Genomic DNA, 19,045 nt, shown 5'->3' on the forward strand with positions numbered 1-19,045 from the left:
CGTAAGAGTAAACTTCCAAGAGTTTTAGTTCTTTCTCTACGTTGACATTCGGGATTGAAGGAGGAAAATAACTTGCAGAGGAAACAGTTGACTCATTATATGAATGACCAAATGTACAAAGAGGTTAAGTAAAAATGTAAGAGAAGGTTTAAAAAAAACCACAACGAAAAGATGGAGTGGCTGTTTGCATTCATTTGTTTTTGGGCCCTATAATTATGTCAGATCCATAAGCCGATCGTCCGCCCAAAGTGGAAGTCTGGTGCATAGTGACACTGATACTTTGTCCAAGATTGTCTACCTTTGCTTTCGGTTGTCGTATTGTCAGTGCTAAGGATTTTTTTTTTATCACAATTTTTTCATTCTACTATATCTTTAACAGATTTGGTGTTGATTTTTTTTGTTTTATATCAGAATCCATTAGGATACAGCGATAATACTTAGATTAAAAATTTCAAGAGGGATGGACAATAACTTGGCAAGGTTTTGCATCATCTGCTCTATTACTTTTGTCTTCGAACTCGCATTTACTAAGTCCTTCATTGAAGAGATTAGCATTCGTAGTACTCATTCTACATACACGCTGTTCACTGATGCTCCTTTTTCCTGCTAATGGAGCAGAGAGAACTATGTAAGAGTGAGGGTAAGACAAATGTTACATATAAACTCGAGCTTAGCTTTGGGTTAAGGATGTGGTTCCACTTTACATATATCCATCACTGAATTTCTGAGTGAAAATTTTTGTTTTTACTCTTCTTGGATATCTTCTATAAAACGTATTATCACCAGAGAGTTCGACTGCGAGAGATTGCGGATGTTTAAATACCAGATGATGATTTGAGCGTTATATTAGAGGGTCTGTTTAGAATGGTGAATTGTCAACAGAATCAAGTTAGACCGGGGCCTTACAGGTTAGTGGAAACAAAAGAATGTCCATTGTGGATATGTCACTACTTGTGTCTTATTACATTGAAAAGCCTTCACAAAATAGGTTTGCAAAATTTTAGCATAAATGTGTATTTGAATCCTGTGTCAGATCATGACTAAAGGTGTGTATGAGACTCTGTGGTTGAAAGCCTGATTGTATCAATCTGCAGTTGTTGTTTACCTGATCAATGTAGAAAGGAGACGGACGCGTTGTACCGATTTAAAATCATCTTTCTTACATGCTCTTAAGGCTAATAATAACAACATAATGTTCATCATATATCTTGATAATCCTGAAAATACTGAAATAACAATATTAGTTATAGTTTCTTGAACACCATCGCTAAGCTCAAACCTAGATTCTCAATATCTCTTATGGCTAAAACTTACGTGTCAAGTTTCTTAGTCTTCATTTCCGATGTTTGACCTGTTTTCCTTCACTTTGTATTGCAGCCCATCCTTTAATTTTATCTTGGCTTTTTCTGAAATATCCTGCGTTCTGTCTACTTGTGAGTTGCCAGTATTTATCAGTAGGTCACATCACACTATTGGTTTCCTATGAGGCGCAGCTGTTTACTATGTTTTTCCGTCGACGGCACAAATCCAGTATGGTTGAATATTTTTTCGCAGTCAACATTTTATTCGTTGTATTCGGTTTCTATTAGTGATATTCCACAGTGTTTCAAGTGCAATTCACGTATAGTCGTTATGGTTTTTTCTGGTCGAGGCGATTATAAAAATGGTCGAGATTTTCATAAGATATGTTACAGAAATGCTATATATGCATGTTTTACTGAAAAGAGTGGAAACTGTTCAATTAGCAATGATTCACTTTTACATGACTTCTCAAGCGATAGTAAATGCTATCAGTTCTTATCAGCAGGAGGGATAAAGACAAATACTTACCTGTTGTTTTCAGTAAGATAGAAGACTGTAGAAGTCTTACCTTTTCGTTATTGTATCAGGTGATGTAATGAACATGAATTACCTTACGCGGCTATGCCATGCCATTTTCTCGTCAACACTATACCTTTTCATAGCGGGGACCACATGTAGTCATTATTTTACAGGCACGGCCATTGTTGTACAGATCCAAGGAGCTCTTAACTTCACAGTAGGTACGGGAAGACTAGAAAATGCTAAACAAAAAATACCCCAGTTAAATCTTCCTTTGTCCTTGGCTTTGGTTGTCACCCGAGGAAATGACTTGTTGACATTTCCTATGAATTTGGGCTGACCGGAAGCAAGAGTTTTGCTTGTGTTGTATGGTGTTAAAGATGTGTTTTATACGCTTGTTTAATTGCGTTGTGGCTTACTTCATCTGCTTGTAGGCGTGTGTTCATTTCTCGTTAATTTTGTATGCTTCATTTTTTTTTAAATTTCGTAAATTGTTAAGAATGAGTATCCTGTGTTTATGTGAGCGCGCGCGCCACACACACACACACACACACACACACACACGTGCGTACGTAGATGATATATATTTACACAAATGATGATAATATATATTTTATGTGTTTATGTAAATGCGTGGGCGTTTGTAAGAAAGCATGATATTGTGCAAGTGTTTTTTTCTCGTGCTTAAAGTAATTATTAATGATTGACTTGAGTTTAATATTTTCCGTAGCTTCAGTGATTTTCTTTTTCTAAATGTTAGGTAATATGCGTTAATTGTTCTTTAAGCGAAAAAACTGTCTGAATGTGTGTAAGTGACGATCATCCCCTGCAGAATGGAATTAAGAATGCATTGAATGTCACATAAAACATTTCAGTAAAAAAAAAAAAAAAAAAAAAAAAAAAATTAGTATCATGAAATAGTTCCCTCCTGTTGATAGGTTTTTCCGGCCCCGGAACTTGTCATTGTATGCTGATCTGGTATTAGCGGTATTAGCAGATTCATCATTAAAGCTAATGAATTATTATAGGCAACGAAAATGTCTGACTTTTAGAGTTCCTAAATTTACACTCTCCTATTTTTTTTAATATAGATTTATATATTGATATTTTTATAGGCTGAGACTAATTTGCAATGGTTGTTTTGATCATTGGCATTTCCTACATAAGAATTATCCGCATCAGTGAACTCAGTAGGGGGTATTTACGTGTGATATCTAATAATACGTAGGGGTAAAAGGCGTATACTCTCGTGATCAGGGACGAGTTATCCTTTTGGTTTTTTCATTATTCGGTATTTAATGTATGTATTTTTTCTATGGATATTTGTAAGCTTTGAAGACTTTCATCTTGCTGTTACGATGGAAAGTTTTATGGGTAATAGTATCAAAATTTTCATGTCTTAATATATATACATGCATAAAGATATCAGTTACACGTTTATTAACATTCTAAAGGATTTATAAGTTGGTTGGATGATTCGCTTGAACTGTAATGATAAACGACATTAAAGTGCATTTTTAAAAGCACAGAAATTTTATCGGCTGTTGGTCATGGATACACGAAGGGGTACGAATATGGTCGTTTTTTATTATTATTATTATCATTTCAGTTGCTTTTCCACTGGTAATGACAAAGTTTGGAAAACCAGGGCAGTTGCAGAAACACTTTAATTCAGTGTGGTATTCGGTTTTATTTACTGTCTTAGTGATTGTTTCAGTTAGTTTAGTTGTAGTTTTGGCATTCCAGGGAAGAGAATGGATAACTATCCTTTTTATCTTCAGGGAACAGGCTCTTCATTCAAGTTTTTCGTTGGTTGTGGTAACGCTTCATCTTGTTCTAGATTTGACTTATGAAGGAAAAGAAAAAAAAATTCTTTGTTGCTTCATTTATTTACTCTGTGCCTACAGCTGTTTCACTATTTGACTGATGGCTGTCATCAGGTAATACTAAATTTACAGTGGAACTGTACTCTGGTATATAAGTGAATACAATAAAATGATTAAATATTAGAAAAAAGAATGTGAAAAATGAAAATTCCCAAATCAGAAAAAATTAAAGGAGCTTCACTAGAAATAGGTCTGGGAGATTTTCTTTCATGACAACTCCTTTGGCTAGAATGGCTAAAAGGGGTCTGTTGTATTGAGATGCTTTCTGCAACCACAAATACCAGCCACCATTGTTATACTTTTCGTTTACAACCTCAGTATCTCAGGTAAGGTTCTTCAAAGGCGGCTTTTTGTCATGTACTTCTAACATGTTGAAATATGGTCATATTATTGTGATGGGCTTGTAGTCGCCTTCTTAAGGTTGTCTTGTTCCATTTGTAGCTTGTCAATGGGCTTTCATGCTTTTACTAAACATTTAAAGTTATAAAACCTTTAGACGTCAAAAGCACCTTTGGGAGTCACCGAACCTATATAATAGCTACCCTTGGTGATGAAGTACTGCAGCACCCCAAGGGTACTCAAGGAGTCTAGAACCTTAGTGATTTATGAATTTAAATGTTCAAATTAGCCCTGCAAACCGTTCAATATAAGCTCAGTCAACCACATGACAACAAATCTCAAGAGGCCACTGTAAGCCCATTGCAATAATGGGGCCATACATCACACCAAGTAAATCTATAGGTGGCAAAAAGTCTTCCTCTTATCATAGATAGTACTGGGGATATTATGTTTTCTCAGCCAGCAGGAGGAGGTTTCGCTTCAAGCCCTTAAGACTCTGTAAAACCAAAGGAACTGTTCTAGAAGGGCCTTATAAAAAACCTGTCATATCTGTCTCCTGTGATGTTTGTTAATTTTCATGTTTTATGGTTTGTTAAATTGTATGTTAACTTAAATTTTCGACTTGTTATTATTCCTGATTCCTGAGTTTGTTACTTTACCAATCTCATATATATTAGAAGGTAGTTCCATTGTATATTTAGTATAGCCTCTATTAGGTTAGGGCTGTAACAGCTATTGGAACAAAAGTAAATAGATTCGGTGGCAAAGTAGCAATCGTTGCTTTTTCCTTTAAAAACAGGGATGTGAGAAGTAGTAGATGGACCTATGTATTACATCTTCAATATGACAGAAAAACGGTTTTAGTTTTGAACACACGGATCTTTTATATTTAATTTTTGTCTTTGTTCTGAAGTTATTTGATTACAGTCTGAAAAACTGATCGTTATTTACCAAGATTTGCGTAGGTCTGTTGTGCAGTTGCATTGTAAGAACAAGGCAGTGATTATCTCTTTTAAAGTTTTACTTACATATAACGTTTTGCATATTAAATTGAACCTTTATCATGGGATATTTAACTTCATTATTATATTACTTATCAGTTACTGCTGCACATGAAGCAGGTTTGGTTAGGCAGTACAAGTTTTGCTCTCAAACCCTTTGCAGCTTTGCATATGTCGCCCTACCTTTTGATAACATTAGTTATTTTTTTTGGTTTTCATTTTCTTGAAGTAAACACTTCATCAGTAGATGGCGAGTTGCTTTTTTATGTATAATTGCCGTCATTAAGTTTTCTTGTTTTGCGGTTATTGTTGTACCTGATATGGTTTTAAATTACAGTGTGCTGGAGTTCTGCATTGATCAGAATAGTTGACCTACTATTAATTTAGATTAGATGGTTATTCATTGCCATCACCAGTTTTCATCCATACTGCCAAGAAACATGGCGTTCATACCACTGAGAAATCCAGAGCAAATCTTGAAACTTTTCATTCATATCTGCAATAGCACGTTTCACACACACACACACACACACACACACACACACACATATATATACACAAACACACACACACCCCAACTAGCGCCTGGCGGCAGGCAACAGTGGGCTGGTATTGTTTGAACCGTAATACCATCGTTATTTTCCTCGTAGAAAAAAAGTAAGAGCGTATTTGGAATCCTCGAGAAAATCTCTTATCAGAATAATGTATGTTTTCTTTTTTCCTCACGAATAATAATAAAGAGTTAGCATGGCCGGATATCCGGATCAAAACGCTACCCGACTAAAAACCATCCCATATAAAATCCACATGCATAGTCTGACCGTCATTTGTATATATATGATATATAAATAAAGGTAGAAGCCACGATGGAAAGTGAAACAATGGAGTAGCTAAGAGATCTTTCGACTCAAAAGTTCTTTACTCAGCAGACTTGGAGTCTGCTAAGTAAGGGACGTTTGAGTCGAAAGGTCTCGTAGCGTCTCCATTGTTTCACTTTCCTTTGTGGCTTCTCCTTTATTTATGTATTCATTGCGTTCCAAACTTTCGTGAGTCAGTTATACATAAATGATATATATTTTTATATATATATATATATATATATATATGATATATATATATATTTATATATATACTATATATATATATTATATATATATATATATATTATTTATATATATATTTATATATATATATATATATAATGTGTGCGTATGTATGCATATATGTATAGGTAGATATATATTATGCGTAATTTTTTTTCGTAACACGACTTTTACACAATTGCAAAAATTAGAGATATCGAACCACAGCGTTTGAACAGTCTGGTGTCAAGAGAGATATAAATTGATGTCGACTGCTGCACATATTTCTGTCGAATTCAGGTTCTGTACTTGGAAACAATAACAATCCATCTGCACTGTGATAAAACGAATTAATTTTTGTCACACAGGCTTGGATTTTGTTTTCATTCACAAACAATAAGAGAAACATAATTTAATATCGAATTCACTTTAAAAGACTTCAAAGGGGAAGTATAATTGATAAGTGCATCTGCCCAGGCCAAGATTCGTATCTGGGTGCCTTCGTTTCATATTCAGTGATAAAAATGAACTTTAACCATTTGGCTATCAAGAGGGTTTTCAGTTTTTATCGACTCCGCGGTACGTGCTTTGTCAATTTCAGGGTATGTGCTCGATAGGAATATCAACCTGCTCCACCATGATAGCTATTGGCAGGTTTGTAACAAATATTTGTTATCTGATATCTGCAGATGTATACTATATTTAAAAAAAAAGGCTTTCTCTGAATGGCAGAAATCCATAATTAGCTATTTAGTGTCGTGATGAAGGTGGGATGATATCAACTCCAAGTACTGAACCGCAAATCGACAGGAATATGTACAGCACAGTCGATACGCACTTATATCACTTAATAGCTGAATGGCCGAAGTCGACCATCTTTGTTTCTAAATTAAAGGGACAGGCTTGAATCTTGGCCAGGACAGATAAACTTTTTAATGGGTTAAGTCATTGACAAGTAGTTGTGGATTCGATATAAACTAATTTTTGTGGTTTAATATTCGTAAAGGCAAAAGAAACTGAGTATATGTGGCAAATATTCATAATTAGCCGAGCATAACGAACTTGCCAATCAGCTGTCCTGGTGGAGATAGGTCGATATTGACTCTAAGTACAGAACCTAAATAGCAGTCTGTATCGGTATCCAAGTTCGAATCCTGGCCAAGGCAGATACGCCTTGGGTGTAACTACATATGGGTGTTTGCTTCTCATGTGTGAAAAGCGGAAATTAATTTGGTTTTTCGGATGAAGTAAGTAGACTCCTAAAATCTGTTTCACAAACTGACAACTTTGTTCTAAACAGCTCCCAAAGCAGGAATGTACTGTATGTGATGGTATATAAGAAATTGGAATGAGGTTTTAGAATGTGACACCAAGCTTTTTGTTCTTAAGTTTAATGGCAATATTATTGTTATTACAACAGTCTTTCGTATGTTTTCATGTATAAGGAGAGAGGTTTGATTAGCAATAAAATATGTACAGTATTACCGAGATCTGGTTACGGACGGACAGATAATAGTGGTATGGTGTGGAAATACCAGTTATTTCCATAATATTAATGAGAGGTATATGTACTTTTTCTATTGGAGGCTGTCATTTACTGTCTCCTGGCTCTGCAACGATTGATGACAACTTGAACTCTGAGTTTTCAGTCTGTGCTCAAGGTTGCTAACGTCATCTCATAAGAAATCTATTGAGGCATTACGTATTAGATGTCATTATAGGATATCGGTGTTGTGTTTGTGGTCGATCGAAAGATTGAATGAGTATTATGGGTTGGACGAACTTCGATGTAATCGTGGTTTCTAGTTTCGCATACCGGTGTTTGTTGATGGATTGAGATGAGGAAATGTTTTCTGTGCGCTCCTGTGCAGTGCGTATGTATATGAAACTTATTTATAATAGTTGCGAATAATTATGCATAATACAACTGAATTATATGTATATATATATATATATTATATATATATTACAGGCAAACTTCCCATATCAAGGGGTGGCTCCAGCTAAAAATGAACAAACTAGTTATTGCCTCATCTGTAGCTGTTGAATTGTGGATGAATCCCTTTTGCAGAAACTTTTCACTTGTGTAAGGTTGAGATCTCGTAAACCGCACCATTCGCCCTAATTTTGTATACACTTTCAAGGTTTTTAGCCATTGAGGCCCTTCCTTTCCAATACATCTGCTGTCCAATCAAATTAGCACTTTCTAGGTTTTAATCTCTTCATTCTTTGTAACTTCTGAGGATCATCCATTTCTTTCACCAGTCAACTTTCATTGTTACCAAACCACCTTAACCACTGATCCATCTTTCCACCTGTGCCATGCCTTTTGCCAATTAGACCCTCCACATTTCCCATAATTTTAATTCTCACACTGCTTACTATATAGTGTGAACAGTTCCCCTCCACAGCTTCAACCATTCTTTCTAGTTCATTCAAACATTGACACCTCAGTTCCAGAGAAGATCATCTGCCACCTTTCCTTAGTTTCCATCACTTTCCTTGATAGATCTGTATCATCTGCTATCATAGATTGTTCCACTCGCCCTTCATGACTCATTATTTTCAAATTAATAAAGAGCCATGTTTCAGACTCGCTTCAACATCAAACTGGTCACGCTTCCATGTTATTTAAATACATGTTTTGCTTCCATCATCAAAAGTTTGATTCACTCCAGAACTTAGCTTCTATGCCATACTTCATCTCCCCATTGCCTGGGCGTGTATTTTTATTATAAGTTTTCCGTTTCTCTATGTAAACCACATTCAACTTTTTAACCATTATCTTACAGCATCTCACATAATTTTGGATGAATACTTGATCTGTAACCCCGGTTCTTTGTTTAAACCTACAGCGTCCCCCCTCCCCCCCCAAAAAAAAAGTCCCTGTGTCACTTGTTGCACATTCTCAGGTAACCAGAGAAAAGTTATTCCCCTGGAATCCTTACAGTGAGTGGCTCCTGTCATACTTCCTGTTAAGCAGTGGAATTATTGTTTCTCTCAGCTGTTCGTTCAGAGCCTTTCCCTCATCCAAACAAATCTAACTTGTATGGTTTGTCTTATAATTCTTTTAACTCTTTTCTGTGTACTCCTAAGTGGAAAAGGACGAATTGAATTACAGTGTGTATAAACCTAGCCTTCAATTAATGGTACTTTCCCTTGTTAGCTATACTAAACCGTTAAGGTGTCGGAAAACAATATTTTTACATTTTGTAGTACTGAGACCATTCAATTCGTCCTTTTCCATTCAGGAGTACACAGAAAAGAGTTAAAAGAACTATAAGACAAACCATACAAGTTAGATTTGTTTGGTTGAGGGAAAGGCTCTGAACGAACAGTTGAGAGAAACAATAATTCCACTGCTTAACAGTAAGTATGACAGGGGCCACTGTAAGGATTCCAGGGGAATAACTTTTCTCTGTTTATCTGAAAATGTGCAACAAATGACACACGGACTTTTTAGGGGGGAAGGAAGAACGCTGTAGGTTAAAACAAAGAACAGGGGTTACAGATCAAGTATTCATCCAAAATTATATGTGAGAAGCTGGAAAATAATGGTTAAAAAGTTGAATGCGGTTTACATAGAGAAACGGAAAACTTATAATAAAAATACACGCGCAGGCAATGGGGGAGATGAAGTATGGCATAGAAGCTAAGTTCTGGAGTGAATCAAACTTTTGATGATGGAAGCAAAACATGTATTTAAATAACATGGAAGCGTGACCAGTTTGATGTTGAAGCGAGTCTGAAACATGGCTCTTTATTAGTTTGAAAATAATGAGGCATGAAGGGCGAGTGGAACGGTCTATGATAGCAGATGATTCAGGCTTATCAAGGAAAATGACGGAATCTAAGGAGAGGTGGCAAATGATGGTGTAAGAATGTAGGAACAGTTGTAGTTGACTCTAATAAGGATCTAGGAGTAAGTTCAACAGGTGATGATAGGATGAGAGAAGAGGAAAGTCACAACTTAGGTGACCAAAGGTTACAGCGGGTATGGAAGTCATAGTGGAATGTAAAAAGGGATTGTTAGACCAAATCTTCTCTGGAACTGAAGTGTCAATGTTGGAATGAACTAGAAAGAATGGTTGAAGCTGTGGAGTGGAACTGTTCGCACTATATAGTGAGCAGTGTGAGAATTAAAATTATAAGAGAGTGTCTAATTGGCAAAAGGGTTGGCATAGGTGGAATGATGGATCAGTGGTTAAGGTGGCTTGATAACAAGGAAAGAATGGCTGGTGAAAGGAGTGGATGATTCTTCCAAAGATGTTAAAAAAAGGGGGGGCCTGTAATTCGGTATAATATTCTTACCCCTCCTTGGTTTATCCAGTTAGTGAGATAATTTTGGACAACTGTTCTTCACCTGAAGACCTACCTCAAAAGTAATGAGCTTTGTGTAAAATGGTTATGTAACCTCATTTTAATTCTAAATTTAGATGTTTGTAAAACCAAGTCATCTTTGTAATCTTCTGTTTCACTGTGTGAAGTTCGCTTGAAAAATACTATAGAATAGAGCCAGAGGATCTCGCTCTCCTTTTATTTCTTCTGTCTTTGTTGGCCATGTACTCCATACTAGCCAACACACACACACACTATATATATATATATATATATATATATATATATATATATATATATATATATATATATATATATATATATATATATATATATATATATATATATATATACACATAAGTCTTTTATTATTGTTTGTAAAAGAAAATTATAATATACTTCGTTACAAAAATGCATCCCCTAACGTAGCTTTTTTTTTTTTTTTTTTTTTTTTTTTATCTACGATTATATTTATATATGACTTCAGATAAGATTCTCTCTCTCTCTCTCTCTCTCTCTCTCTCTCTCTCTCTCTCTCTCTCTCTCTCTCTCTCAGTGTAGATGGCAGTTGCATGTTCGTAATTTGCACAAGCAATTTAAAGTGGCAAGGTCATTCTTCGTGTATCGTGTTCCCCTTAAACAGGCATAATATCTCTTGGATAGTGTGTAGCCATGAATGAAAAGGTTTATGTCATCGAGACTGCATTTCATTTGAAGATCATTCGGTTATACTCACATTGCAACATATTTTCTAAATTAGTAACTTAATTTCCTATAGATTGTTTTCGGTTATTTATTCTAAATAATCCTAATCTGGTGGAAACATCCTGACTCCTTTGAATTACAGCACAAGTCATGCCATATTGATTAAAACATTTGTAAGTATTATGAAACTATGAAATTCTGCGAAGTTATACTGCGGCAGGATCGAGAGGGGAATGCTGAAGTTTGTTTATAGTGTTGTATTAACGAATAGATAGCCTATATTTTTAGATATTAACTGTATGAAACCCTTTTTAAATTTATATATTTATCTTTTTAGTTACTTATTAAATTTTATTACGGGGTCAATAACCTAGAAGTTGTGACGCCAGTTTTAGCAGGCATAAATCAAATCAAATGCCACGGCAAAAACTTTTTCCTGTTAGTGAGTCTTCGCTGTAGCCTACCCACTGCAGACTTCAAGAATAATTTCATAGGCAGCTCTGAATGCCAGTTATGGTTTGATGGTTTTAGTATATTTACGAATTACGGGAACAATGTGGTTTTAAATTGTAACTATATTGCCATTCGGGAGAGCTATGAAAGTATTCTTGAAGCCTGCAGTGGGTAAGCTGTGGCACTGACTTACTAGCAGGAAAAAAGGTTTTTGCCATGGCATTATCAGTAATGCTTTGTTCTTGAATATCTTTGCATTTTGATGCTTGTTCAGTCTGCTTCAGGGTTAGAGCGTATTTGCTCATTTAATTGCCAGCAACGATAAACTTTTATATAATATTTATATTTTTATATATAAATATAATATACTTATATGTTGTATATTTTAATATATATATATATATATATAATTATTATATATATAATATATATAATAATTACATTTAATATGTCAATACATACATACATACACACACATATATATATTACACACACTACACACTGAGTCGTACGTCATACATATTTTCCTATCTTCGTTGTTGATCTGATTTTCATCGATTTTATTCAAAGCAACTTTTTCTGTTAGATGTTGCCTCTAAAAAGTGGATAACAGTTGTTTTGCAATAAAGGTTATAATTATTTACGCGTGTTTGCGAGCGGGCGCTTCGATTGGTGAAATGAAAGTCACAAACTATTTCCGCTAATAAATTTTCGATGCTTTAGGCAATCTTACCTATTTAAATCTTGTGCCTGTCTATTATGTGAACAAGATATTGATAGCTGGTACGAAATAAAGAAAAGAAAAGAAAACAAAAAAAGCCGCTGTGAATGGTGCAAGTAGAACTGAAAGCCAAAGGGAAGCCCTTCCGTAGTGAGAAGCCAGAAGGAAAATTCCCTCCCTCATCCTTTTTTTTTTTTATTTACTCAAATGTTTATGTATATTTTGAGAGCGCGGCCTAAAGAAATGGGCACAGGGGAAAAGAGCAAAGTTGTGTGACTTGAAGTTTCGCCATTTGAAATCATTGAGTTGTGAGGTACTTGGCCTCTCAGATTTTGTTATTAAATAGTTTATGTTAATATTTTCAATACTCGAAATCGGTTTGGTTTATTAATGTCTGTGCTGCTTTTATTCGTATTTCATTTTCCCAATTACTATGGGAAATGGGATGCACTTTTGTTTTCAGAATGTCCACTGCTGCCTTGCATACGTGCAGTTTTCAGTAATGGGTGCATACTCTTTACTTCTTTTAATGTGATCGAAAGGCCGGGTAACTCATGATGAATAGATAGCAAAACAAAAGATTGTTGCTGGACGTGTGAATTTTTACTAGATATTCAATAGCAGTTTCTACTATGAAAACTACAGCTTTGATGACTCACAGAAGTGCAGGAGATATTGGAAGTTTTGCCAGTGTGTTATAGATGACACATGTGCTTTAGAAGTAGAAGAAAATACAAGAAAATACTGTGCCAGATTATGTAAATACATGTTTGCATGTTTCCATTAAGGAGAGTTGGCTCATGACTCCATTCATTCCTACTTATTCCGGTATTGACACACCTGCCTTTCAAACCATTTGCAATCATTGTCATCATCCTTGCTTCTCTACTAGGTGATTTACCTTCTCATATGTCTTAGTAACAGTTAACGAAATGAATTAAGTTTTTCCAACATCTTTCTGGCTGCCATGTACCCACATATACTCTCTTGTGCTTACACTCGTATTGACATTTTGCCATTCATTTTTGCAACTTCAGTCTGGATTTGCTGCTTCTCTCCTCACTTAGTTGGTATTGTACCTTCTGCAGTTATCGGCTTCTCCACCATATTCAGAGCTCTTCTTCTTAATCCATATAATTAGTATGCAATTAAATAGTAAGCTCTTGCGTATTGCACTCTTTTGACCTATCGATTTCATGACATTTTTAATGATGCTTCCACTGTATTGAATCCAGATTTGGATATAGAAAAAAAATAATATAAAAAACCCCACTCGAACTCACCATTACTTCCAGCTGGGTAAGGAATATAGGGATCAGCTCTTACTGCCATCTCTCTCTCTCTCTCTCTCTCTCTCTCTCTCTCTCTCTCTCTCTCTCTCTCTCTCTCTCATATATATATGTATATAATGTGTGTGTATGTCATGGGAGTAACGTATCCGTATGGTGGGATGTATGTATAGATGTATAATGATCGGTTCAAGTAACTGGAAAATATAATTAAGAACAGGGTGCTTAATGTTTTCAGCATTCTTTCATTTAAAAAATCTTGATCATCTTTTAAAGATATACTACTCCATCAGACAGCTCTACAATTTTCCTCACTTTCCTTACACTAATCAGTTCCACGGTGGACCAGTGTTTTTCGCACTCGGCTGCCAATCCGGTGGTACGAGGTTCGATTCCCCGCTCGGCCAACGCGGAATCAGAGGAATTTATTTCTGGTGATAGAAATTCATTTCTCGATATAGTGTGGTTCGGATCCCACAATAAGCTGTAGGTCCCGTTGCTAGGTGACCAATTGGTTCCTAGCCACGTAAAAATATCTAATCCTTCGGGCCAGCCTAGGAGAGCTGTTAATCAGCTCAGTGGTCTGGTAAAACTGAGATATACTTAATTTTTACAGTATTCAACTTTTACTACTGACAGAATTGGCAATGATATACACAAACACTGATGAAAAGATAAGATTTGGAGGGTGATCATATCTGTGTAGTGATAGTTATTTTTACAGCAGACAATAACTACGTAATTCAGTCATTAACTCTAATGATCATGTCGGTTATTACTTTTCTGTTCATAGCACTTTTATGAGCCCATGTTGATGTTGGTGACCGATTTTATGAACTTTTTCTAATGGACAGTTAATTGCTTGGAGGTGAATTCTATACTGGGGAAGTGTGGATAGGTGAAGAATGCGTAGGATCACTCGTGATTCTTTAGGGAAATATGAGTATTTCGTGTAGGCGTGAGTACATAATATTAGATCGGAGGTACAATTCTAAGTAAAGAGATTGTGTGTAGGAATCGTTGTGGATGGATAAGGTTGTCGCGAATATGGGTTAAAGAAAAAAAAAAAAAAAAAAAAAAAAAAAAAAAAGGGGGGGGTGGGGGGGGGGGGGGGGGGGGGGGACTGTTGGTGGAAAGATGAGCAAAGACCTTAAAGGAGATTGTGCAGTTGTTTGATTATGAAGTATATAGAGGGCAAAGCTGTTGAGCAAATGGACCGGAGAAATAAAAATGCAAATTGAGAGATGTTACCTGAAGAGAATACAGGTCTAGAATTGATAAAGAGAATATTCAGAAGATCTTTCGATTATGGAAGTAAGAGAGGCAGAGCTGAATGATGCAAGAGTGGGAGGACTTTGGGTGTAAGTTCCGGAATGTTCGTTCTAGCGACTGTTCATCATGTAAAGAGATGAATTAAAATAGGAGTTGATGGGGCCACAAGTGTGATGCTGCGATACAGTGATAAAAATGTTTTTGAGTTGCTGATCAGGGTATGAAAGTTGTGTCAGGATGAGAAAAATGTTCTGAAGGAATGGGGCTTAACAACTATTTCTTTTTTGTGTATAAAGGTAAAGATGGCAGACGAGATTATTAGCATTATATCATCGATATGACTTTTTTTCTTTACCACCGAAGGTGTATATTAGGATTTTGATTGGGAACGGAAGATTTGTCATAGAAGATTGATAAGGGAAAAGGAAGGTGTGAATTTTAGTTAGGACAAAGACTAAGGGATCAAGTGGATATGATGAGACTGCTACGTGAGAAGTTTGAAAATAAAGAGAAAACGCTGAGTGAGGCATGCATGAACCTAGAAAAAACTCTATGAAATTGACAAAGTCAATTGATAAAGTCAGTGTTTGTGTGTATTTGTGTGCATGCGGGCGGGGAATGGTTGTTATTGTCGGTGATATATAAAATGTCTTTGATGGAAGTAGACAGTCCGTTAGATGGTTTAGGCGGGAGAGTGACGTGTTTGGTGTAAAGATGGCCCTAAGATACGAGTGTGTTATTTCTGTCTGGCTGTTTATTTTTTTTTCTTTTTACGGCTGGAATGTGACAGTTGGTGTAAGTTTTGGTTGCACATTATTGCAGTAATATATATATATATATATATATATATATATATATATATATATTATATATATATATATATATATATATATATATATATATACAGTAGCAGACATAAGGGCCCGGAAATTATGGGTTGAAGTTAAAAAATATATAACATTAAGTATTGGACATACTACTTAACATATATATTATGTATATATTGTATGTATGTATGTATATGTAATTGTGCCATGAAAAGCTTACCATAGAGAGGCCTTTCAAAATATTATAGTATAGTGCTCCTACTGCATATTCGCATTACAACGTAAGGGCGGAAAAACGATTCTGTTTTGGCATCTTGCTTAGGTATATTTATTTCTTTGATTAAACTGTTTAAGTGTAGTGGTAATGGTATGTAATGCGTGCGCGTATGTATATATAATATATATATATATAATATATATATATATATATAATATATATATATATATATATATATCATATGCTTGTTAATGTTTTCCTGTAGTGAGGAGTCTGAAAGAATATTTTGTTATTGGAGTTCTATTTATTGATGATTTCATTTTAAAGCGACATCGGTTAAATTATTCAGGAAGTGGATTAAATCAATTTCGTTATGCCTTCGGTAAGTGTGCATCATGTTTTAAATGCTGTGGAGACCAAAAGGAAAATATGTTAATGGACTTCCCTCTTAAGTGTTGCTACGCATGTATTTTAAATAAGCGACCTGTTGAATTATTCACGAAATTGATTCATCGGCAAGTTACATTTTAAAGGAAACGACGTACAAATCTGAGAATTTCGCCGTTGGGATGTGAATATGAACGACTGGATTGACCAGTTAAAACTGCTGTTATTATTATTATTATTATTATTATTATTATTATTATTATTATTATTATTATTATTTGAATTTATTATTATTATAATCTATGGAATTGCATAGGCAGATGTTTAGAAAAAAGTCAGGAGAGAAATGATGGTAATCATTACTTGGGAATTCTCGAGAAGAACGGTCAAAGTCAAGGCATTGTTTCCCAGGCTTCACTCTAGTTGTTGTACTCTTAACAGAGGGGGATGAACAGAAACTTGAAGTAATCATTATTAACGACAACCCACGATCAGTAATACGTACTGTTCACAGAGTGCTCAAGATTACCGCAGCTGTATTCAACATATCAAAAGTACATATTAGCGTCTACATAAGGTAATTTAGAGAAAGAAGACTGCACAAGCAACAAAGTTCATTTTACCCCTTCAACCTGATTAAGAATTAAGTGGTGCTTCCCAGAGACACTTGCTTTGTTGTTAGATGAAGTGCATTTGTTGCATTCTTTCCCTCCTCAGTAACCAGCCAGCCGGACCGTCATGAACGACTACTGCGGGAACCACTTTTCGGATGGGATTTTCTTTACTAGACGTTTGCCTCTTTTATCATGCAATTACTCTTGTAGGTTCTCTGATCATCGCACAAAAGGGAACTTATTGGTCACCTCCGTGATTCTCATGCAATGTGAGGTATTAATCTATCCAGTTGTGTATCGGTCCTTTGTTTTGTTTCGGCCTAGGCATCCACATTTCGTTAGGTTTAGGGATACAACACGTATATATACCACTTACACACACGCGCATATATTTATGTACACATATATACACACATATATATATTAAATACAGTAAATTTGTTCTCATTCAGAACTTTATCCTCGAAGGTTAAAAAAAGTACAGTAAATCTGAAGAATTTTGTAGCAAAATAGTGTGTATAAAATATGTCAGTGTGATGCAAAAATTCATATGCATACGTGTATAGTATTTATGTATGCATTTTTGCGAAGATGATTTTAATGAAAGGATAAATGGCGTTAGATCGAATAAGCATGTTTGCAATCACTTGCAAATTAAGCTCAATATATATATATACTATATATATATATATATATATATAATGTATGTATGTATATATATATATATATATATATATATATATATGTATGTATGTATGTATGTATGTATATACACACACACACGAACACACACACCCACACACAACACACACAACATCTATATATATAGTATATAATATATATATATTATTATATATATACATATCTTACCATATTAATACCTATTCAATACCTACATATTACACGATATGGCGAATCCATACAACGTCTCAATACAATACAATTACTTACCAAATATTTCTAACTGAATCACGAAAGTTAGGGAATTTGATAATCCATAAATAAATAATATATGTATACACCCCACACACACACACACCATATATATTATATATATATATATACTATATTTTCTATATATATATTTATCTTTATATCTATATATATATATATATATATATATATATATATATTTAAATATATACTATATATATATATATAGATATATATATATATATGTAGATAGAGAGAGAGAGAGAGAGAGAGAGAGAGAGAGAGAGAGAGAGAGAGAGAGAGAGATATCTGTCCAGAAGAATGGTAGCGAGCAGTTAGAATTTGGGAGTATATAGTTTATGCTAATTTAGAAAGACGTTGATTCGACACTCAAGTTTTCTGTTCTGGATTGTGTGGATAAAGTTATGGGGAATAGAAACGAACAAAGTGTAAAACAGTACGATATTTAATTTTGACTCCGTGTTCCATGTGTATGCCCTTCGTATACCCCTGGCGTGGAAACTTAATATCACTTTAAAGTCATAATTCACCTGAAAAAACCCCTTAAAGGGAATTTCTCTCTCCTAAATTTAAAAATCAAAAGGCATAGGTACCTTTGTGGAGGGTACTTGTACATGGCCTTGTTCGTTGTTGTAATTATTGCAAGAATCTCAAGAGTGTTACATGTGAAAGCGTCAGATAGGAAGATAAATGTCTTGCCTTGCTTTGCTGTGCTACACGCACTCTGTGACCTTAACGTCAGGGAGGAAATTCATTATGCGAGCATCAGTTGCCTAGAAGTGTTCACGTTGTGCTGGTGTAGTCGCGCTATTCAAATGACACACCATCTCCATCGAGCGAATAATGTTGCCCTTGGTTCTTAAGCTTGACATATTGGCCTTGAGTTACGCAATGTACCCACCCACTCTGGAATAATTGATAAAATCGTAATGAAGCTTTAAAAGTTCCCAGAACACAGTCCATCAAATTACTAAGAAGCCTTAGAGGAAGCAACTCTGGAATCAGGCTTATTGCTATTATTAACTTCGATTCCTCGTTTGTCATGCTGTTAAAGGGTAGTTACTTTCATATCGGTCGCTATATTTTATATTTTGACTGTTGATATGTTTATTAGCTGTATTCAGTAGCTTTTGTCGTCT

The 19,045-nt window shown here is 35.1% G+C and overlaps 1 protein-coding gene across 10 annotated transcripts in view; it reads right to left on the reverse strand.

Moving 5' to 3' along the window:
* Nucleotides 1-19,045, reverse strand: part of LOC135212043 (myb-like protein X) — a 92,072-nt gene that overhangs the window by 35,772 nt on the left and 37,255 nt on the right. For 2 of the 10 annotated variants that reach the window (XM_064245356.1, XM_064245357.1), the window contains exon 2: nt 1,315-1,717. The exons of 7 other annotated variants lie outside the window; for them this stretch is intronic. In XM_064245356.1, coding sequence (XP_064101426.1) covers nt 1,315-1,337 — 23 coding nt within the window. In that variant the 5' untranslated portion in view covers nt 1,338-1,717. Of the gene's footprint in view, nt 1-1,314; nt 1,718-1,954; nt 1,978-19,045 lie in introns of those variants that run through there. One more of the 10 variants, XM_064245358.1, reaches the window with a different exon arrangement.

This window comes from Macrobrachium nipponense, chromosome 40, assembly GCF_015104395.2.
Source record: "Macrobrachium nipponense isolate FS-2020 chromosome 40, ASM1510439v2, whole genome shotgun sequence".
NCBI classification, from domain to species: Eukaryota; Metazoa; Arthropoda; class Malacostraca; order Decapoda; family Palaemonidae; genus Macrobrachium; species Macrobrachium nipponense.